General features: G+C 39.0%; 1 protein-coding gene across 2 annotated transcripts in view; it reads left to right on the top strand.

Annotated features, from left to right (window-relative positions):
• The window catches only part of PRDM6 (PR/SET domain 6), a 100,676-nt gene extending 78,860 nt beyond the window's left edge, over window positions 1-21,816 (top strand). For both annotated transcript variants that reach the window (XM_032268189.1, XM_032268263.1), the window contains 2 exons: window positions 7,825-8,001; window positions 14,632-21,816. In XM_032268189.1, the coding sequence (XP_032124080.1) occupies window positions 7,825-8,001; window positions 14,632-14,746 (292 nt within the window). In that variant the 3' untranslated portion in view covers window positions 14,747-21,816. The remainder of the gene's footprint in view (window positions 1-7,824; window positions 8,002-14,631) is intronic.
• The last annotated feature ends 2,219 nt before the right edge of the window (window positions 21,817-24,035 follow it).

The following is a 24,035-nucleotide window of genomic DNA, read 5'->3' as shown; positions in this document are numbered from 1 at the left end:
CACTTGCTTAGCATCAACATTGCTGTAGCTAATTAATGTTGAAACATTAATTAGGGCATTTAAGAAAGCTATGTCTTCACAATCTTTTATTTTCAATAGGGGAACCCCCCTGGTGAGAATATCAACAGACTTCTGCACATCTTAATACTCTTGGTGTAGAGGTGATACAAAAGTTTGAAAATGTTTTCCTCATTCAGAAAAGATTTCATTTTTCAAAATTTGCTTCCTTGCAAGTATACATAGAACCTCAAGATATATCTTTTCTAAGTTTGCAAAGCATTTTAGTAGTCTTTAAAATACAAAAGATGCATTAAAATCTTATTATAAACTTGCTTTTTAAATACAGTGAATTAAGATGTTTGGATCTATCTCATTTGAAAAAGTTCAGTATAATCATAACTAATCATGCCAGTTAAAATAATAGTTGAAAATTTCTGGATAGTAGAATTTTCAAAGTTTAGCTTTGAGGATGATATGAGCTGAATTTCTGCTGAATGCCATAAAGCAATGAAACTATTTCATGGTAAGTGGATACTGAAACAAATTGTTTTGTCTGACCTCGGTTACACTTAGAAAATCATATGTGTGTGTTATGATATCTGTCCTGTAAAAGAATAGTGTCATAATTTATAATATCCTTATGTATGGTAACAGAAAAAATATCTCAGAAACTAGAAAGCTTACATATTCAAAATACATTTCAGTGGTAAATGTATTGTTAGGTCTGTACTGATTCCAAGCTAATTTAGAGTTATTGGCAAAAATCTAGGTGGCCTGAGATGCCTGTCTTGTCATAGACCCTGATAGGCTTATTTGATTCAGATGTCCAAGTGTGGAACCGCCAGCCTTTCCCGATGAGGTGAAGAAGTGAGTACTTGGTATCTGGGAAGGAGCCAGAGTGGGATTAAATTACTGAAGCAGTGAATTCCTTCCCTGCACCTTGTTGGTAAAGACTTGAGAGATGGCCGGGCACAGTGGCTCATGTGTATAATCCCAGCACTTTGGGAGGCCGAGGCAGGCAGATCACAAGGTCAGGAGTTCAAGACCAACCTGGCCAACATAGTGAAACCCTGTCTCTACTAAAAATATAAAAATTAGCTGGGCATGGTGATGTGCACCTGTAGTCCCAGCTACTTGGGAGGCTGAGGCAGGAGAATCTATTGAACGCGGGAGGTGGAAGTGGCAGTGAGCTGAGATTGCGTCACTGCACTCTAGCTTGAGCAACAGAGTGAGACTTTGTCTCAAAAAAACAAAAAAAGAAAGAAAGAAAAAAGACTTGAGAGGTGTTACCATCAACTTCTTGAATAAGTTAAAGATTATTACTTCAAAAAATCAGTTCCTTTTATAAGCAAAGTAATAAAGTACAATGTTTCTTAGTTACAATGAGATGCTTCAATTGCATCATCACGTGTGAGTTGATTGTTGAAGATCATGGGAAATAGAGGGAGATACCCAGTCACTTGGACTCCCTAGTTTCATTCTATATATATAATTAGTTTTAGTATAAAGGGCTAGAATGGCTCATTTCTGTTCCAGAACCCTGGATACTCTGTTTGTACCATAAAGTTTGGAGGTAAAAGATAACTCTCCGTAATTTCTTAACCACATGGGTGAATAGCTAAATGGAAAAAATATTTAGAACTACAATAGAACATCAAATGAGTTCATGACAGTAGCTGCATTTGGAACCTTTTAATGGTTATTGGTTATTATGCACATGGATTAAAACTGCTGAATACAGGTTGAGAATCCCTTATCCAAAATTCTTGGGACCAGAAGAGTTTTTGATTTTGGGTTGTGTTGGATTTGGGATGTTAGCATTATACTTACTGGGTTAGCATGCCAGATCTGAAAATCGGAAATCTGAAATATACCAATGAACATTTCCTTTGAGCATCATGTTGCTGCTCATAAAATTTTAGATTTTGGAGCATTTTAGATTTTGGATTTTCAGATTTGGGATGCTCAACCTATATACATATATTCTTTAGTGATTGATTCCATAGATCAGCTGGCTTTTAGTCTTTAGCAGTATACACCCATTCAGCCATTTACAGTGAAAAGGCTGAATAGTTAGAAAGCATTTTCCCTTGTTTGAAAAACTCAAAACCTTTTATTTTGATAGAAAAGTCTTGCTAGAACCAGGGACAGGAAAGGCAAGAAAGGGGGACAAAGGAGACAAGGTCAGAAGGTAAAATAGGTTAGAGTTTCAAACAAGTCCAAATTTGAAACAGGCCCTTGAATCTGAGGTCCAAATGATTTTTCACTCAATGGACTGAATATTTGGCCGTGAAACCCCAGATATTTGAACCTCCATCCAAGAGACTTTGTGTGTCTATATTCATGAGATTTTTCATGGGAGGTATCATCAAAAAGCCTATGCCTTGATATAAAGGAAAGAAATCTATGTATGCTCAGGGATCTCAGTCTCATCATTTTTCACCACTGGGTTATTCACATTCAACACACACACAAAAAAAATCGGCCTGACCTGGCGAAGTAGAAATCAATACTAAAGACAAAAACACACCCATGAAGGCCCAGGAGCCACAGAATTATTATTTCTTGATTTTGTTCTGTTAATATTATACAAAACTGAAAATCTCTTCCTCCTTTTTTCCCAGGTTACTGACTTTTTCTTTTCCTAAATAAATTCAAAGAGAAGAAGCTGTTGAGATCTAGATCAACCAAAATTTTGTTCAGGGACTTTATAAACATTTGGGTTTTACATCAGCTTATTGCCTAGGCCAAAGCAACTTTTCTTGCTTTTGCTCAAACCAGGAGTTAGAAATCCCTTTTCTCTTCTGGCTTTTTTTTCTGCAGAAACTCTCAACACTCCCACTGGGGCAGTAAGGTGGTGGGGGTATGTTCCAGAAAGGGGTAAGCAAAGCCTTCAATCACGGTGGATTGTTTTCTGACAAATATGTTCTCTTTTATTTTCTGCAGAAAGTGTGTTTATAATGCTGATTTTTATTTTGCATCCCTTTTCTTTTCCTTTCTCCTTTTTGACTGTGCCACACAGAGCAAGTCTGCCTTCAGCTTCCTGGGCACACCGTCACCTGTTCACGTTTGTGTTTTAAGCATCATTATTTGTAAGAAATGTGGTGGAACCAGAGGGTAGAATGACTTTAGCAGGGGCTCTCTGGTAGGAGGGGCCTGGAGATAATTCATCTTCATAATAGTTGCTTAGAATATATCAGTGTTCTGTGTCCCGCTTTTCCCCATGCTCCAAGTGTGAAGGTTATCTCCTTTCTAGCTTTGATGCTCTTCAGGCTCTTTGGTCTTGCACTTCTGTCACCATCCTGAAATATTTTTCTCCTTACATAGAACTAAGTTCTTTTCTCACTCCACACAGCCAGCAGTGACCTAAGTAATCTCCCTTTGAAGTCTTGGGAGATTTGCACTTGGGCTGGCTGATGTTGAGCAAAGAGAGAATGTGGCCCCAACTGAACACGTTTTGTCCTGGAGGCCATGGAAGAAAAATCAAACCAGGATTAATAATTTTAAGCCAAACCATACTTAATTTTGTTAAATGTTTCATCCTTTTCCCATGTGTACACCAAACCTATTACAGATTCAAAGCAAATGAATTGCACATTTTACCGGAGTTATCTTTGGCAAAGGAGCTGCCAGTGACCAGGAGTGCCAGGGGATGTACAAGATTGTCTCTCTGCCTTCATTCTGCTTAAACATTTACCAGCATTGATATATGCCAACTACCCAAATCTACCCAGATGGTTTCTGTTCTTCAGTTATTTCTTTCTTATATAAGGAGCACCTTTCTGTTTTTCATCAAGCTGGATATATGTGTGTCGGAAATAGCCACATAGAGCTATTTACATTTAAATTAATCCGAATTGAGTAAAATAGTACTTCAGGTGCACTCACCACACATCAAGTGTGCAGCAGTTGCATGTGGCTCGTGGCTCCAGTATTGGGTAGCTCAGATACAGAACAGCTCCATCATTAGACAGTACTACCAAAGCTTTAAGTGGTAAAAAAGCCATAAGGTACTTGTGGTCATGAGATGCTATCCCTTTGTGAGACATGCTCATTGCCTTTGCTTTGAGAAGAATGAAATGCTTTGGAGAGAATAAAGTGCTTTAAAAAGAAGATTTTGGGGCTGGGCACAGTGGCTTACACCTGTAATCCCAGCACTTTGGGAGGGCAAGTTAGGTGTATAACTTGAGCCCAGGAGTTTGAGACCAGCCTGGGCAACCTGGTGAAACCCCATCTCTACAAAAAATATAAAAATTAGCTGGGCATGATGGCACATGCCTGTAGTCCCAGTTACTCAGGAGGCTGAGAGGTAGAAGGATCGCTTGAGCCCAAGAGTTTGAGGCTGCAGTGAGCCAAAATCACACCAGCGTACTCCAGCCTGGGTAACAGAGCCTGTCTCAAAAAATAATAAAAATAAAGAAGATTCCAATTTAGTTATGCAATGTCATGAGATCCCGGAAATAGTAAAGCTAAACCCAGCACTCATGGATGTCAGTTCTTACGAGTGTCTCTGAGTATGACACATCAAGGGAGCCAGAACTTCAGGACTGATTATATCCAAAAGTTTAATAATAAATTAACTCTTACCTTTTGGCCAGACATTGGAAAATTAATGGGAATGTTGGTTGTCAGAATAAAAAGCTGAGTAATGACAACTAATTCTGTGCCCCAAAGGTCCTTTGGCTGTAAATTAAGAGATGTGGAGTTAGGATGTGCTAATTGAAATGTGCAAACATAGTTTTAACTCCTGTGGCTAGTTGTCCCAAAAGAAGTTGTGATGCCTGAGATTCCAAAGTGATGATAATGTTTTCTAAGCTCTGCTGTTGGGCCTGAAAATTTAATTTTTGAATGTACTCCTGTGTCCTTAGGAAACCCTAGGGACATAATCGATTTTAAAATTACTTTTTGATCATTTGCTTTTATTCATATTTTTAAGGAAATATTGAAAATACAAGAAAAGAGGGTTTAAAGGAATCTTGTCTACTTACAGTATAACTTCTGTAATTTCTATGGGATAACTTTCTATAGATTTCTAGGCTGAAAAAGGCACTGCTATTATAGTGGCAGGTAAGGTACATGCTTCAGTTCTAAATTCTATACGAAATCAGCCTTGGCAAAGGTGAATGTGACCAGGTAGTCTAAAATCTTATTTTTCAATGTACCTAACAGTGAAGGAATATTGCTTTGCCTTTTGAGATTAACCAAAACAAAGTTTGGTCCTATATTTTGGTACTAGATTTTCTTATTCTAAATTCTCAACTTTTTACCAACGTGTTTAAATTTTTAATATTCTAATGAGCATATATACACACGTACAACCACAGAAAACTCCATGTATAGGGAGCTAGTGTGTAGATGTGATGGAGAATAGAGATCATATTGGTGTTGCTGTATCCTGGGAGGCAAGAAATCTGTATTGCACAGATTTCTTGGGTGATGCACGTTTGTCAGTTACCTGAAAGCAAGAACAAGCATGATGAGATGCAAGAGATCAGCATCTTCAGTCCATTCCCCTTACCAGGTAGATGAGAAAACAGGTCAGGAAAGTTGAATGCTTGTCCAAATGCCACAGCTGATCAGAGTCAGGGGCCCTATCTCTACTGTTGTAGGCGTTTCCATTCATTCAAACAGAATTCTGCAAAGTTTTAAAAACTGTGCCATATAGGTCACTGCATCCCTAGCACATGCCTCTCAGGCTGGGGCTCCAGGCAAAGGTGATGTTTTAGAATCTGGTTTGCCTTCCATTGGTGTTGCTTCAATATAAGAATTCAACATAAGCCTCTCTGTGGTCATTTCTGCTCTCCTGTGTGTAGATCTTTGCCACCGTGAACTATTAACATAAAAAGGATGGATTGACTTCGGACTGTGAGAAATAAATCACCCCAACTTTTGACAGCAGAGTTAGAAAAAAAAGAAAAGATTAATTGGTTTTATTTAGTGGCTTATTGTTTATTGTGATAGCTATTAAAAATAGATAACCAGAGGCTAATAAATGTTAATGGTCCCTTCACTATCAGAAAAATCAATTGTCAGTGGATATAGCATATATTAATAAATTATTTTGTTTACGATCTTCAATAACATTAAAAAAAACCCAACCTTGAGAGAATTATTTTTTCAGGAACCCTTTAAGGTTAATGTTTACCACAAAAGACAGGTTTGGCAGGAGGATATTTTCATCTATGTATAATTTTAATGGCTTTCAAAGGATTATTTTATAATTGTCATAAAATGCATGTGTAATTTGTCAAGATTGATAAACTCCTTACCAAAGACTTTTATATATTTCTTTGAAACTTGTTTGAGAGCAGGTAGATAGATTTCTAAATGTAAGTAATTAAAATTGTATAGTATTGAGTTATTGACCAATCCTGGGCTATTAATCAAGCTAAAAAATTCTACAATCAGGGCTCAGTGTGCTGAAGCCTGGTGAAATAATAGTATTTGTGTTCAGTGAGGCAAGTAGCCACAATTAAGCAGTTCACTTGACAAATGAGAGGGTACACTTTATTTTGCACTTAATTGAATTGTTGTACATGCTCGGTCACCACTGTCTCCTGGCCCTTCATTTTGGTTTCTGATCATTGGAGCTTATGCATTTGTTAAAGGTTGAGCAATTAAGTCTGTTTTCGCCATTGGTTTCTAAATGCAGCCAGAAATGTCTGGCCCACAAGCCAGGGCTTAGTGAATGCTGTTAATATCCCTCATGACAGATTGTTAATTATCCAAACAAAAATTTTGATAAACAAATTAGAACCCTGTCAAGGAATGATATGAAATAGCTTCGAATAGGGAAAAATCCCTGGGTTTTATATCACTCATCAGATTCTGCTTAAGTAAGCAGAAGAACTGTAGAGAAGACAGAATTTTAATCTATTTTATGAAAACCAAAAATTGATTTACTTCTCATGAGCTGGGAAGAATGTGCTCTGATAATCTTGCTAATTATCAGGTATTTGTCACCACTTCCTTCCATTTGCTTTTGCACCAGAGTCATCCTTCCGCAAGCATAGTGACATCCCATCATTTCTGTGCTGCTATAAATCATGCCTTGCTGCCAGATTAAACTAGGGAGGTGATGTTCAATAGAAAGATCTGATGGGTAAATATTTGGAGGGGGAAATAGTAGGTAGAAGTCAGGAATTTCTTTGACAAGAGACATATCTGTGCAAAACCAGCGATTATGCTATAAGTCCACCACAGTTTAATATCTATTAAAACACACGTGTAACTTGCTGACTTGCCTGCGTGTTTACCTGGTACTGAGGATAAGGTCCAAACATCTTAGAATGACCTTAGTATCAAGAGCTTGTGTCCTGGGAGGACAGTTTATCCTCAGTTTTCTGAACTGACAGAGATAATAGCAACTGCTTTCTCTGTCCCAGAGGATTATCGTAAAGATTAAACTGGATAACTGATTTTAAAGCACATTGAAAAGATAAAAATGCCATGGAAGCATAAGAGACAATTATGTATTTTCTCTTGTAACATTCTGCTTAATGAAGTCTGTACTTTCACTGCTTACAAAAGTGCCCTAACATTTGCCTGAGGGAAGATAAACATAAGAAAGCACGGGTTTCCAAAATGGTATGATTAGTACTGGAAAGGGATATTCATTTGGGAATTGATGTGTCTCTGCAGCTCTGTGAATTTTGTTCCTGTGGCAACAAGTAAAGTAGTGGGAATCCAGTGGCCAAAGCTCTGTGCTATGTCTTAGAAACTGTGAAAATGTCACCAAGAAGTTTTGGCCCCTTGTCATGTGATTCTGACTTCCACTGAGCAATGCAGAAAATAATGACCAGGCAGTCTGTTTCTTTGTTTCAGACCCTACCAATGCGGCCACTGCTCCCAGTCCTTTTCCCAACCTTCAGAGCTGAGGAACCACGTGGTCACTCACTCTAGTGACCGGCCTTTCAAGTGCGGCTACTGTGGTCGTGCCTTTGCCGGGGCCACCACCCTCAACAACCACATCCGAACCCACACTGGAGAAAAGCCCTTCAAGTAAGTAGCGGCTAGCCCTCCACCCTCTCTTTCTCTTAGCCTTTCCCAAGAGCCAGCAGTTGCATCAGCACAGTGCTGCCGGGCTTGACCAGCTGGCAAAGGCTACTTGGAAGGCCAATGCCCAGGCTGTAGACAAATTTCCTTGTGTAGTGGCTGACATTTGAAAAATGAAGTAAGGAAACCTATACACTGGTCCTCACTCAAGTTTCCAACCTTGGTCTTGAGATGAATCTTCTGGGTCTGTTTTCTCATCATTCAAATAAGGAGGTAGGAGTAAATAATTTGAATATTTGTTCAGTCTCTGATGATCTGTGTTTCTGGAATTTTATCTAGGAGCCACACAGAGCTCCTGTAGCCATCGGCAAGACTTATGATCATCGGAAAGGTGATCACAAGTTTAGAACATCAGAATAATCCCTTCCTGGAGAACTTGAACCCTTCAGGATTCTGATGAAATATATCCTCTTCTTTCCTATATGTTAAAGAGTTTGAACCTGTTACAGCAGCCAACTTGTGAGTTTTTAGTGTATACTTTGGACTTTAGAATTACCATGTTGGTGAAAAAAGAAAAAACCAAATCCAGAGTTCATTGACTATCTGAGGATTCGGGGAATGTGGAAAGAGATGGAATTGAATTCTAAGGGCTTTGGCAAGGTAATGGCATCTGAGCAAGAGAGTGTGTTTCTACACATGGCACACTCAACCAAATGGTGGACATCTGAATCATGCAAGATGGTCTGTTCATCCACTTGTTCACTTATTCATTCACTTACACATTCAGTTATATATGTGTTCATTCATTCAGCAGCTATTTACCGAGTATGTACGTTTGTGCTAGGCACCCTGCTAGGTACAAGAGATACAAAGGTGAATGAGGCTTAGCTGCTCCTCCCCTCCTCCATCTTTGAAAACATCATAGTCTAAAGGGAAGCTGAATTAATAAATGAATTATAGGATGAACAGTACAACAGTAAGACATGTATGTATGATGTTTCACAGTAGCACAGAAATAGAGGAATCAATGCTATCTGGCAGAGATGGTAGTTCAGGTATGTTTTGAAGGATGAGGAGGAGCTTTCTAGACATATGGATGGTGGGTGAAGGTAATTTCTGGCAGTTCAAACAGCACATGGAAAGGCCTGAGAGTGTGAGTCAGCATGTGTGCTTGATCAGTGGTTTCAGAGCAGTCTTTACAGTCTGTGTGATGAACTCTTTTCAGTTCAACCTTATTACAGCTCTCTTCACACATTTGCTCTACTGGCTTTTTCTGTTTGAGAAGGAGAATTAAAAGAGTATAGAGTTACCCCCTTATTTACCTACTGTAGGACAAGATCAAGCAAGAGAGGAAATGATTCAGGTAGTAGGAGACTAATCCCCTTGCTCAGTCTCAGCCAAGAAGCCTTCCCAGAGCCTCGTTACCCAGGATTTTCTGTCCAGACCTGCTGTCGTGGTGCGCTGTTGTGCTCAGCCTGAGGCCAGGCTCAGCTCAGGAAACAGTCCTGTGGTCTGGGTCCTGCCTACCTCTCTGGCTGCCAGTGAAGGGAGAAACTCATCAAAGACAGTCATTTTCCCTCTTCTCAAGAATTAGTTACTTTATTCAGCATTCTTAACTATTCTCCAACATGGTTTAATTTATGGTATTAGTAATCAAAATAATGATCATTTTTGTTGCTGTACATAGGCGCAGCTTGTTCACTGCATAAGAGCATCTGGCTAAGAGGGCAGGATGGGGTCTAAAATCCAGTCTGTGCTATGCCAACTATGCTGTGCCCACTGAGGCTGCAGTAGCCCAAAGAGGGCATCTTTTTCTAATCCACCCTAAAAGGCTGCATGGGCTAACACAGTCGTAGGAGTTCCTAATCACCAGTGCTTGTATGCTGCCTAGTGGACTTTGTCATCGCCCTCTGTCCTGAGTCCCGGAGGGTTCCCAGATTCTGGCTTCATCACTGCTCTGGAGGAGGGCATTGGCAGTGAATGGCACATTGCCTGTGCCTTTGAGTAAGAGAGCTTTTCAAAAGCAGAGATACAGGAGGGTTCAGGATCCTTCTGGCCCCTTATATTAGAAAGGGCAGCCAGACAAATACGGTGCCAAGAATCAGATTGATTTTTATCTTGTTGCTGTGTAAATAGATTTTAGTAATTAATTGAAGAGGTTTCAGGGTCAAAATGGGAAATAGATTTCTATTAATGTTAAGGTGTTACTTATGTGTAACCCTGTTGACTCCACTCAATATTTTTCCTTTAACATCTGTTTTTGTCATGTTTCCAATAGAGTTGCCATTTGAACTTCATTTTAATTCATCAGATAATATTTGAAGTGCTTTGATGATTGTATTTTTCTCGTTCCAAAAATAAGTTTTGTAATCGTACTTACTTTCATCTGGAAAAAAGAAAAAAAAAGAAACAACCAAGGTCGTTGGCTTAAATTCCATGTATATTGTTTAGTTCCTTCTGTTCCTCCTCTTATATGGACAGCCACCTGCTGTAATTTTTTTTTTAATTTTTCGAATAGCTATTCCCAGGGGAGGGCTGAATGTATGCTTATTTTGAAAGTGCAATATTTAAACATCTTCTAGGAAATGACATGTTAAATCCTTTAGTGTGTATGACCAGGTCTTTTAGAATTGATCTATCCCAAGGGAATTTTGGGAATCTTCCAAGCATAACTCATGGATATTCATCCCATGGACATTTGTAAATATTATGAAGATATCCTTTTACAAGCTTATAAAACAAACATGCAAAAAAACTGTTTCTTCGAAGATTAGTCGATAAAATGGGTTTCTCTACAACAGTTAATTTTACTACTTCAACTAATGGGTATTGGCTTAAACAATGTTTCAAAGAAGGAGAAGAATCTTGTAAAGGCACGCAACCCTCAACTGTATGTCTTGGGCTCAGGAGGCCTTTACAGAATTCTCAGGGGTGAGCTGAGATTGAGCCTGCCACGTCAGAGAAAGCTCTTTCCAACTTCTAAAATCTTCTGCTGAGAAGTGGTTTTTGAAGGCATATCAAGATTACTGCAATCCAAAGAAGGCTGGAGAAGATTTGGCATGAAGAGGTCAGAGTTTCAATCCAGGCTTTGCCTCATATCTGATTGGCTGAAATTCCAAGGAAAGAATCCATCTCCCAAGTTCTGGGTAGATGATGGGCCTGTCAGCGGCTACCCTAGGCTGTAGACTTAGGATTTCTAAGACAAAGGAGCATGTACAAAAAATAAAAATCAGAGGATCATGTGGAAGGTCTTGGCTTTCAGTTTGCTCTATGATACTGGAAGTCATGGAAAACAAGGAGCAAGATATCATTTAATAGCAATGGCCAAGCATTTTATTGCAGGCAGGCAGGCAGGAAAGAAGGAAGTAAGGAAGATAGTTGGCAATCTAAAAATGATTATTTGCAGCAAGGACTCCTTCCTCCTTCTGACTGAACAGAGTGTCTTGAGATTTCAGTGGGCTGCTCTGCTCTGCCTGAGAGGCTTTCTGAATCAGGGAAGCTGAGAACAGGCCAGGATTTTCCTTAGGAGGAGTTCTTCATTATTGTCAGAAGCAGGGAGAATTATTCATTGCTATGTTCTTGCTGCATTCAAAAAAATGGAGTTTTTGAAAAAAAAATCAAAGGAAATTCTGAAAGACATCTAATATTTGAACAAGAAATAGGCAAAATTAAAGCAAATCCAAGAAGCAAATCAGTAAATATATATTGAACATATCACACATACAAAGCCCTGTGCAATTTGGTTCAATTCAAAAAGTATTTTGTGACATATCACAGAGGCACAGAAAACTTTTTGCAGGTTTTCTGTGGTAACAGAACTTTACATCCTTTGTTAAGCTCCTTGTACATATAATCCAGTCAACCATCATAGTAAGTAAAGAAGGATCTCAAGCCTTAGAAATAATTAAGTCTCAGATGCTCACTATGGTATAATGGAAAGCTGAGGAGTTTCTTTTTGCTGAAATACTTGGTAGACTTTCCACTTCATCTTCCTGAGATGCTCGCCTCAAGGCTGTGGCATTAGCACCTACGCTAAGGGAAGGCACAATGAAGGCCCTGAGTGCAAGGGCGACTCTCCCTCATGACACATTACCTGCATCTTTCTTTCCTTCTTATTCTGTTACACTGCACGAAGTCCAGGCTTAGAGATGCCCCTGCCAGTCAGTCATCTGGGATTGTAATTCAGGGTTAGTTTAGATGCCAACCAAGTGAAGTCTGGCTCTGACTTCTGTCCTTGTGCTGATTAAACTGTGAAAATATTTTGTGGAAGAGATTTCTCTAAAATGTAAGATGATGAACATAAAACTGAAGTCCTTCCCTTATTTTAAAAAAATATTTTTATATCTAGCTCTTACTTCCTCAAATATATAAATTGTATTCTTGTCATTCCCAAACCACGTAGATATTATTTCTAGTAGCCTTCTTTCCTCAAGAAGGAGAAATCCCTGAGAAAAAATAAATTAAGGTAATTTCTACACATCTGCTTACATTTTTAACTCATACTTGGTGCACAGATGGCTCTAGAAATGATTTTTCTGGAATACTCTTCTTACGAACCCTATATATTGGACAAATTTTCTGACCGTTACAACAAATTGTTCCATGTGTGTAAATATCTGCAGTGCATTTAGGCAAACACTTGAGAAAAATGTAACTCTCCTGTTAATGTCTCCATCTAATCTGGATGTTTAAATGTTATACACAGACATACACTTTTGCCTTATAGGAAGTACTAAACTGCCAACTCATGTATTCCTCGTATTCTAATACACAAGATTAGAAATGCAAAACCATGACCCCGGTACATTTTCATTCCTCACAATTGTTCAAGCTACTCTACTCTCTTTGAAATTGATTCTAGAGCTTCAAGATTAAAAAAAAAAAAGGAATATAATAATTTGAAAGTTTGTCAAGCAGTGAAAGGTAGTATATTTTGACACACTAATCCAGTAACTAATCAGTTTTCTAATAAACAATCAGCAGTTCGCTAACGTGTCATCAGCACGCCAGGAGCTCTGGAGAGGGGATGAGCTGCCCACGGACATTAATGAATACACCAAAAATCGTTAAGTGATCAATACTTCTGAGTTATTTTCATTGAGCTGATAGGTCTGATACATTAAAGCTGACATTATACATTTGTCAAGATCACAGTGCAGTTTTTAACAGTGGAAGTGGCTGCTAAAAATATTCCCTGAAAGACAAATCAAGAAACACAACTTCTTCCCCTTAACACACTCCACTGTACAGGAGCCCTGAAAAATCTAAATGTGAAGTCAAGCTCCTGCCTCCCAATGTTCAAAAACATGCAAGAATTCCCAGAGTGGATGGATGTGTCCTACTTTATAGGTACTTATTTCCATGACAGGGTACTCAATATAATATGCTAAAGAGGAGAAAGAGAGGAATTGCCTAACAGATAACAGGGCTTGTGGCTTTCTTGTCTGTGTTAAGGCAGGGTTACTAAGTCATGGTGGCTTTTGCCACAGTCATAGAGCAGGGACTCACAAACTGGAGGTTGCATTATTTAAAAGTGAGACAATTGTGTGTAGTTCTTCTTAAATACCTTTTCTTTCAAAGATTTGAGGAAAGGGCGTTAGGGCTGGCTGAGATGGCGTCTAAGCTGTATTAGATGCTGGGCCAGTGCTTTGGGCAGCCCAGGTAAGTGAGGTAGTGATGGAGCAGTCACTGTCTGTGCCCAGCCAGCTGCCACAGTTCATCTGTGGGTATGTGTATATACACACAACCACAGACAAGCAGCCAGGGACAACATCCACAGAAAAACAACAGGCTCCCATTAGATTCTGAGTGTGTGTTCTGCTTTTTGTAGATTGAGTAGCCACCAAGCTAGTCAGGGAAGGTTGTTTGGAAGATATGGACGTGGGAGATAGGGAAGGACTCAGGGTCTCTAGATTACAGTCTTTGTTTGTTTGTTTCTCCTTTAAGAAGAGATAAATCTTGAAGTGTGACATTTTCTCCTCATCAGACACACTGCCCTTAATTCTAGCGCATACGTATAATTCTTTCTCCTGTGGCACTGCAAACTCTAGTTTTATAAATTATTTTAACCCTAAGTTTGGTTGGGCTGTGACATTGTAACCAGCTTTTGCAAAAAAGCCACCATGCCTACTGCCCCTCACAATCACTGCAATCTAATGTATTGCTTTCTCTAGTTTCCAAATTCCAAGATGATCACTCTTTGGCCGCTGTTCTAAAGGGAGTAGAATTCCTGATTGTAAATTAGCAGTAGGTGAAATTCTATTTGTCATCAATTTCTCTTTGGGGTTACAGAGCAGAAAACTGCAGACAAGCTGCTCCTTTGATGGCTCACTCCTAAAAATCTCTTTTTGTTCTTTATCTATTTGAACTGACAGTGATCAGAGCTGCAGCAGGACAGGGCTCTCTGGAGAAATCACCTTCCCCCTGCCTATTGACAGATCCCTCTGTTCTGCGTCAGACGGGCTTTGTCCCATCACAGGCATCCAGGCCTTGGAAGGAGCCACCAATTAAACCTCTTGAGCCGGTAAAATCTGAAGCCACTTTGGAGTGTCTGTTCTGATTAGGCAGGATGAGAGGAAGCCCATCACCCTGCAGGCCCCGCTCCCTGGTCTCAATTTTCTCTCTTGCCTCCACCAGGTGCGAGAGGTGTGAGAGGAGCTTCACGCAGGCTACCCAGCTGAGCCGACACCAGCGGATGCCCAATGAGTGCAAGCCAATAACCGAGAGCCCAGAATCAATTGAAGTGGATTAACTGATTGACTGGTTGGAATTAAACTGCAAGGAAAGTCATGATTAAATGTCACGGACACTTAAGCAAAACCAAAGATTTCCTCTGAGCAACTTTCAATCAGTCCCAGAAAACCAAAAGCAGTAATAAAATAAGTAAGATGTTAAGAGATATTGATCCTGGCATGGAAGTCAGACCAGGAAAGAGATTATTTATTTATGACTAGAGATGAGACATATTTCGGTGGACAACTAACCTGGGATGGCTAACATTTCCGGTCCCACCATGTATTTTGCTTTGTTTCTAAAAAGCTTTTTAAAAACTGTTATTTAATACCAAAGGGAGGAATCGTATGGGTTCTTCTGCCCACCATTGTGACTAAGAATGCACAGGGACTTGTTTCTCGTTGCACCTTTTTTTTTAGTAGCATGTTTCATGGGCACCCACTGTACAGCCCTTTCTTCTGCTGTGTCAGTTTGGCCTGGCCTGATGCTGGCTGCCCCAGCGGGGACCACGGAAGCAGAGCAAGAGCCTTCACGGAGTCAGTGCTACCTTCAGCCCCAGACGCATCCCATTTCCGTGTCTTCCATGCTCACTTCTCATGCACTTTTTACACGGTTTCTTCCAAACAGCCTGGTCTTGATTCAGGAGAGTCTGGAAAAGGAAGTACATGGTTTCAGTTTCAAAATTCAAAGGAAAAAGCTGAGGACTTACTTTGTCCTGTCAAGATTGCAAGAACGTGTAAGATGTACGGAGCTTCATAATATGTTATATTGTTCCAAAGCAGCTCGTTGAGAAAAAATTGTTTTCAATAACATTTTAGCTTAAAAAAAAAAAAAAAAAGAAAACAAAAATAAAGTTCTTTGGTCTAAGGCTGGAGATAAGGCGTTAGGCTTCATGTAATTTTTTTAGTTGTTTCTGTGAAAGTGTTGATCATGTGAACAAAAATAGTGCCAAACCCCATTGTCAAGACCCTTTTAGCAGTTTTTCTTCCTCATATGGATGAACCCCAAGAGTCCCCTTTCTTCTCTCCTGAGTGTGGAGGGAGCATTTCTACAAATACAGGTGAAAATAGCCCAGACAAGGAGACTTTGAGAGGAGGAACCATGGAGAAGATTGTGGTTAGAAGAGATAGCCCAGGAGCAGCTAGTTTTATCAGTGGAATCACCTTTTCTTTTCTTGAGATTGATTAATTGAAAGAGAAAGAATTTTGTATACAATTTCACTATTCTTGAGTGTTTAGCAAGTGAGTTTAATTTCAGCTAGCTTGTTGGTAGTTCAGCAGTGGTGCTCAATGAAATTGGGTCACATTTAATGAAATGATCTATGTTGGGAAAAACTGATAGCTCCCAGCAGCATCTCAGAGACTGTCTACCTCAATGGCCAGTTTAGATAAAAACTGTTCAGTTTTATCTACAGTGTTTAATAACAACAATTTCTGTTTGTAAGTTGCATCATCACCTGATATCAGGACATAGGCTTTTAAGGAACTCCTTGTCTTTGAGCTTTACCATTGTCTTCCCTCAATAAAAATGAGACACATAACTGAACTCACTAAGAGGCAAGGATACTGCATGGTTTAGTTTAATCTATTACTATGCCTTTGCCTCTCAGAAAAGCTCTCTTTCCTTTTAATTTTGCTTCTCTATTCCTTAGCCCCCCAGCTACCATGTTTTAAATGGAATTCAACAGAGCCTCATTAATAAGTGTTTATAGTTATTTATATATGTATATATACATATATACACATAACAATAATAATAATCTCTAGGACCCTGGGCCATAAAGAGAAATATGGCCAATTCTGACCTCTTTTGCTCAATCTCAAGCCATTCACCTAGAGTTTTCCTCCAGTTCTTACTATCTCCTGGTCATGAAAGTAGTAAGGAATCTATGCTGCTGTATAACAGTAGCTGATTGAAACTATTCTCTCTGGTAGTTAGGAATGTGTTCTGGTTTTACAATTCCCTACCCTAAGCGATGGAGGCATTTACCAATAATGTGTGTTATCAGGGTGAATGAAATGTAGTCATATTAACCTGAAACCTGTAAGAAAAGGACAGATCATTCCACAGATGAGTAAGCTGTTCCATTTATTAAGGTTGAAACATTTACTCGAACTTCTTGAATAGGGAATCACCTATATATTTAATATATTTTTTATTTGGTGTGAAAAACCAGCTCAGCCATTTGCCACATTGCACAGTTGAACACAGTGTACCTGCTCAGTTCTCATGAGCTTCAGAACAGGGGAAGATGTGAAGGCTTCCCTCCTCCCTTGATATCTGGCATGGGAAGGGTTTCCATAACAATAATCTCTTTTGCCACCCTGATGGCTTTGCTCTCTGATCCCAAACTTCCACTGGATGTGGCAGTAACCTCTACACCGAAATACTCTTCTAGTGTTCTGCTCCATTTAAATCTATGTTAATCCTCTATTATTAAGAGAAATTGTTGGCATATATATTCCATCAAATTTGGTTAGAAAATATTTTCTGCTTAACAAATAGAAAATTGGATACTCTAATTTTCCAGACATGTGGGCACATTCACAATTTTTATATTGCTGTCCTATTGCCAGCTTCTAGCAGACCAGCCTAGGCTGTCTGTCCACAAAGAGAGGCTTACACCTGAACATTGACTGGGAACCTGAAGCAGGTACTGAGACCATTTGGGTCCAAAATGATTTTAATCAAAGTGTGTGCTGGAGAGGAGGTTCCTCCTTGAAACTTCCTAACAATTGCTTTAGCCTTTTCTATTTAAAGTGGACACACAGTCCCCCGGGATATAGCAAAAGGGTGGTAGAAATTGCAGTCATAAAGATTTGCTAGTTTTTCTTATTAGTAAATTCCTAATTAGTAGTGCTGTAAAGAAAATAAAAGCTCTGAGTCATGGAGGAAAGGATACTTAAGATGAGAAAGGTAGTCTGTCAGAGCTGAATCAGGGTTTGGCTCTTGAAGCACTCTACTGTTTTCTGTCAATGGGGACAGAATAATATATATATATATATTTTTTTTTCAGAATAAGACTTTATATCCTAGCATATGCTCATTTATTTAGCAAAGAATCTAAATCAATGGGTAATGCCAGGTAAAAGTCAAGGTGCAACAGGATGAGAGGTGGAGCTGCAGACCTTTGCATTTCTAGAAAAATCTCAATATCCCAAGGCAAAGTTGTATTTTCCCCAGGATATGTGCATACATTTTTCTTAGATAAACTTTTCATTTTTGTTTTGTTTTTATCTTTAAAAATAACTCTTTTTTGGAGGAGATAGACTTCTAAAAAGTTATTGAATGGCAATTAAAGCTATAAAACTTAATCTTGTATAATTTATATAATTTGATGCAGTTAGTACATTTTTTATCATGTTCATTCAAATGTAGCCTTCTTGGGAAACTGTATAACAGAAAAAGATCATGACATCATTGTATCCTCATAAGGCTCATAATTGAATTTGACCTTGTAAAGATTTCATTCTGGTTGAGGTATACAAAGGTTTATACAAACATTTAGCAGTTCATCAATTTTTAAATCAAATGTTTGTTTCATTCATTTATTCAACAAGTATTTATTGAACTCTTGTTTTATATAAAGACCCTATTTTAGGTGTTCACCATAAGCAGCATTATGTAAGCAACTATTCATGATAAAATAATGTTATCTTCCTATGTGGCTGCTGGTAACCTGGGTATTTTAGTCCTTTAGACCATTGTCTCAGTGAAGTTAAAGATATTGTTCCAAATGGGAGAATCTGAGAGAGGTAAATTCATCTGAGACCAGAAGGTAGTATATTGCAAAACAAGCTAAGATGCACAACCTGCTTGTCTTTGCTTAACTCACTGGGCTATTGGTTGTTAAAAGTATCAAGAGATCAGGATTAGAGCCTAGGTCTTGGGTTTTTATGACCCCCCCTCTCAATGATAAGACAACAAGTGGGGGACAGGGCTGGAGTTGCTCAGGGAAGGAACTCGGAGACTCTGAATGGGTTGCAGGTGCCTCATTAATGATAACCGTTGGCAGTGTAGTCTCTGTCCCCAGTGTGCAAAAGTAACATCATTATTTGTTTTGTACTAATTTAAAATATAAGATGCAAGTATCTATTGAGTTGTTTAAAACGGGAAACATGGCACATCTCACAAAGTGGGGCATTTCCAGAACAGCGGGGTTAATGGGTCACTCTGGGTGTACCCAGCAGCCCGTGTTTAGGAGCAAATTCCTTGCTCTCATAGTAACGCTACACATGCCTGCAGAAACCAGGCCAGGAATAACAAAGTAGATAATCACATTTCCCAAAAGGTTTGTTTACCTTTTTCTTCATTTATGTGAATTTAATTTTTATTTCCCAGATCCTTTATCAGTTTCTGACACCAAATTCTGAAAGATATTGAGATATATCCTTCTTTAAATGATAACAGTAAGTTTCAGAAATGTCATTGGCTTGTCAGGATCCTTGTAGAGTGAAGAGCTTTGGAAAATTTTACTTGGTGACTAGAAACCTGGGTGATTATCCACCCAAAGTTTAAGGTTCTTCCCTCACTAGCATTTATCTGAACTACCACAAAACAACAACGCAGGATTCTAGGAAGGCACCTATTTCAGCTCTCCCCAAGACTACATTCTACAAACCCAAAGATCAGCTGTCAGGTACAACTGGCCAGATGGAAGCCAAACTGAAAAGAATATTGCTTTATCTGTGGAATCCTCGCCACAGATGTTTAACCTGTATTCCATGGTTGTGTTTGACATTTAAAATCTTTATTTGGTTTCTTCTTTTAAATAATAAATGCCAGATGTTTCATCAGATCAATATGTAAACTGATAAATGTCAGAAAACAAGGTGAAGCCATAAAACATTTGAGTTATCTTTCCTATAGACTGAATATGTTACTGCTGCACTTAGAAAAGAATCTGTGGAGGAAATTTTAATGGAAAAATAAGGACATTCTGAGCTTATTCCCACAGATGTTGATGGGAATGATGATAATGATTATAACTTACATTGTGCAATTACTGTCAGGCCTTGTTCTAATGCTTACTGTGGATTATCTCATTTAATCCTCAGTAACTCTGTAACAAAGATACTATCATTATCCCCTTCTCATAAATGCTTAACAGTTTTAGCTTTGTAGCTTCTTCGGTTTTTTTCCTCCGTCAAAGCCAAAAATAGGCAATTGTTAAAAGAGGAAAATACTTCTCTATGTAAAGCTTTTTTTGAGAACAAGGGCTTTTAAAAATTAATAAACACAAGTGTAATTTATTTATAAAATGTTTGTTGAAACAATGGTAAAATGCTGTTAAAATATGCATCGTTATAGCTGCTGATTTTGTCATCCCCAAATCTCTGTTGCTGGACAGAACTTCAAATATTTCATTGCTGGCAGGCACTGTTTTTGTTTTTCTAAACAGGAAACTAAAGTTCCACATTGAAAGAAAAAAACAATAACCCTCTCAAGTGTGATCTACATTAGGACAAATGCAACAGGCAGGAAAGGCAGGTTGTGTTGGAGAGTGGCCAGAAGAAAACGAGGCTCTAACACTATCAACACGTAAAAACACATCCTCAGTGGGGCTAAGTGAAATCTCGTTTTCTTTCTTTGTTCTGACTGAATGCTAAGTGAATTACTTTTCAGACATCAATGGAATCATTATGCAGTTGTATGCATTAGGAATATGGGCTTATGTGGTTAGCCTGTTGGTTTAAAGCAGTGAAGTAGAAAGGCTGGAGTCATTTAGATTTGGTTTGTCAAAGGCAGAAATACTGTAGTTACATGCATGAGGTACTCAAGAAACCAGTTTAAGTCTTGGAGCACAATCTAGATGAAACAGCGAGGTTTGATCAAAAAGTCAGTGACGAAAATTTCTTCATGAACTGGCTTTATTACAAGGTGATTCTTTACCGTGGTATATTGAAACCACAATGTATGCTGCTTCCTCTTCCTCCAGATCCTGATTCTAATGGGGACATTTGTTTGTTGAAATGATAAATCTATTTTCCTCGTCAAACATCGTGGGCTCCTAGTTGATATTTCCTGTTTCCTGCCTTGAAAGACATCCTTGGTGGTGCCTTTCTCCCACTTTGGCACATCACTCTCAGCTGAAAACAGGCTGGATATAAACTTTAACAAGTTGGAGATCTATTTCTACAGCATGGCTCTTTCATGTTTAAAAACAACTGTGCCGTATCAGGTGATCGCCACATGTTAGGGAAAGCAGCAATTTTAGAGCAAAAGTCTGCCAACCCACGGTCCCTGTTGACCCACATGTGGGTATTATTGCCTAATGCTAACAAAATCAACCCTTGTAGACTCACTTTCTCTGAACAATCTAGTATACTTCTCTAGTTTCTCCCAACCTGGAGAAAATGAAATAGCAAAAGCCAAAGGCAAAATTATTCTCCTTAGCAATTCTAAGTACTTCATGAAAAAGCATTCCCCTGGTTTCAATGCATAGGCCAAGGTGGTGACTAAGGTATTAAGGAAAACTTTGGCTGAGATCAGCAAAATTATTTTGGAAATTTAATGTCCCAAGTTAACTATTTTATTATATCAAGGGGAAGGCATCAAGTTCTGTAGTGTGCTAATAGAGGTGTGATATTTAGATGCTATTAGGACATTGTATAAATTTCTTTAATGTGGTTATTTTAAGTTTAGTGCTGTAAATGTTCCCTATTGGAATAGAAATATGTCTCTCTCCAACTTTCCACCAAGTAAAACGGTTAGAGTGAATGCCCAATTTCACATCTGCCTTTCGGATTTTGGAAAGTTTAAACAAGTCAGTTAAGAGAATGAGAAGAAGCTTACTGTGGGTGATGAGGAGGGTGTAGTTCTCTGTAAGGGCCACTGGTATGACAAGAATGATTATCCTGCAGTAAGAATGGGTAAAACTTAATAAAGTTTTCTAACTTTATTAAACTCACATTATTTAATGGAAAAAAAAAACTGCGAAGGACCAATGAGATCATGCATGCTGCTGTATTCTTGTGATAGAATCTACCAGGATTAAGTTGTATTTAAATGAAAAACAGGCACACATTTAGAAATCATTGACCAAGAAATGTAAATATATTTGATTAATAAAACATTTTTATTATGACTCTATCCTCCCTTGGGTTCTGTCTTTCCAGTCCCACGGTCATTTTTCAAGCGTCATCTGTTTGATTCTAGCGTGCAGCTTAGGTAGTAGGCAGTCAACAAACTCTTGCTGGGGAAGCATAAACTAGAAAATACACCTAGCTAGCAGGAAGGTTGTTAAAATTCAGCCCTGCAGTTTATTTGGATGCATTTAAGATTACTCGTTTCCTCACTCATGTGCTCACATGCTCATTTGCCCAACCAAGTTGGGTGCACAGCTTCTCAAGGAAATTGCACAGAGGCCCAGCCACAAATCTATGGCAGGCTGGACTTGATATTTGACCTCTAACCCCATAAGCCTTGGAGCAGAGCAGAAATCACTTGCCCCGAATGTGGCCTGGGGCTGTGATTCTTCCAAATGCAAGTGATTAGGGACTCTCAGAAAGAAAGCCAAAGTCAGCTGTTTGTCTCTTGTTCTGTTGGAAAACAAAATTCCACTTAGAAAAAATATGTGAGCTTCTAGGCATAGCAACAAGGACACTGATGCTGGAGTGGCTTGAAAGAGGCGGAGATTGCAGGAGGTAAGGTCAGAGAGACAAAGCGGGCTGGACCACATAGAGCCTTGAAGACCATTGTGAGAACTTGGCACTTCCTCTGAGTGAGGTGGGGAAAATCTCATTTTGAGCAGAGACAGGATGTTGTCTGATCTAAAGTGATAATTTTTGCTGCTCTGCTGAGAATAGACTGTGGGAGAACACAGACTAAAGACAGGAGATGGGTAGGAGGAGATTTCAACGCAGCCGAGAGATGGTGGTACCTTCCTCTAGGGCAGTAATAATGAAGGTGACAGAAAGTAGTCAAATTCTGGGCATAATTTCAAGATGGAACAGGATTTGCTGATGGGTTGGATGTTGGATATTAGATAAAGAGGTAAATCAAGGATCACTCTAAGACTTTTTGGTCTAAGCAACTGAAAATTTGGAGTTTTTAGAGCTGGGGATTTATACTGCATTTTTAGGTTACTTGTCCTTTTCCATAAGTAGTCCTATTTCCATAAATAGTCCTTTTCCAGGACTGTTCCAGTGTAATAAACATGCAATTGATAGTGCATACTAGGCAGCTATCCTACAAAACTGTAGACTCTCCCAGAGCAGCCAAGCTTAGCACCCAGCCCCACCTGGGACAAAAAGTTGAATTTCATCTTGCTGCTTCTGCTGTAGCACAGGGTTATCCCACTGCACAAGAATGACATGCATATGTTTCTCAATTAAAATTACATCAGAAGTGAAGATATACTTTTGAAATAGTAGCATTCTGCATCCACAGAGCACCTGAGCCTAATTCTGGATATTTTTTAAGGGAAAGGGTATGCTCTGGGAGCATACATGGACTCTTTTCCTCATACAGCTTATTTCTGTGGTTAAGCTGTAGGCTCAGTTCAGTACCTCTTGATGTGTGGAAGGCAGGGCCAACCAGGGGGGTGGTTGGTAGTTTTCAGCCTCTTGGTTGGGACGATTCTGAGCAGCTTTAATGAGACATCTTGTCCATAGACAACCAATGTTTCCCATTCATTCATCCATTCATACATCCTCTTGAAAAATAATTTTAAAAATCTACTATGTGCTAAGGTGCTTATATACAAAAATGAATAGGACATGGTGGGTTACAAAATCTGGATGTGAGAGAAAGACATGTAATAAGTAAAATATAGAGGTTGTATGTACCTATACAAGAACCAGTGGGGACAGAATTGAGGGATTAGTCAGTTCTCCCTGGAGGGAAGAATTCTGGTAAATCCATGGAGTTACTTGCTGAGATGTGAATTGAAATAAACAGAGACAAGTATTTGAATCCCCTACTAAACAGCAACCATAAGTTACTGTTCATGTGGGCTCATTTGGAAGATCTGCCAAGTATGTTGATGGCTATCCAGTGTGCCCTTACCTGGGACATTTGTCTCACATGTGATTCAAAGGTATTTGTTTTTATTCCTGTGTGAATTGATACTATTGCACATGGAAACTAAAGAATTTTCCAAAGGTCAACAGCAAACATGGTTCATGGCATTGAGCCAACCTGTGGCTGTTCTCACCTTTTTGAGGTAATGGACTTCTTCAGGAATGTGATTTTAAAATAGACTGCTTCACAGAAAAGTTTCAGAAACGCCAAACTTTATACTGAATTTCAAGGAGGGAAGTCTGCACTCCAAGACCCCTACATCTAAGATCTTGCATTTGGAATGG

The sequence above is a fragment of the Sapajus apella genome, unplaced genomic scaffold (assembly GCF_009761245.1).
Source record: "Sapajus apella isolate SASKATOON/1434 unplaced genomic scaffold, GSC_monkey_1.0 scaffold1, whole genome shotgun sequence".
NCBI lineage: Eukaryota > Metazoa > Chordata > Mammalia > Primates > Cebidae > Sapajus > Sapajus apella.
The sequence above is the reverse complement of the archived record's forward strand: the minus strand, read 5'-3'. Positions and strand labels throughout refer to the sequence as shown.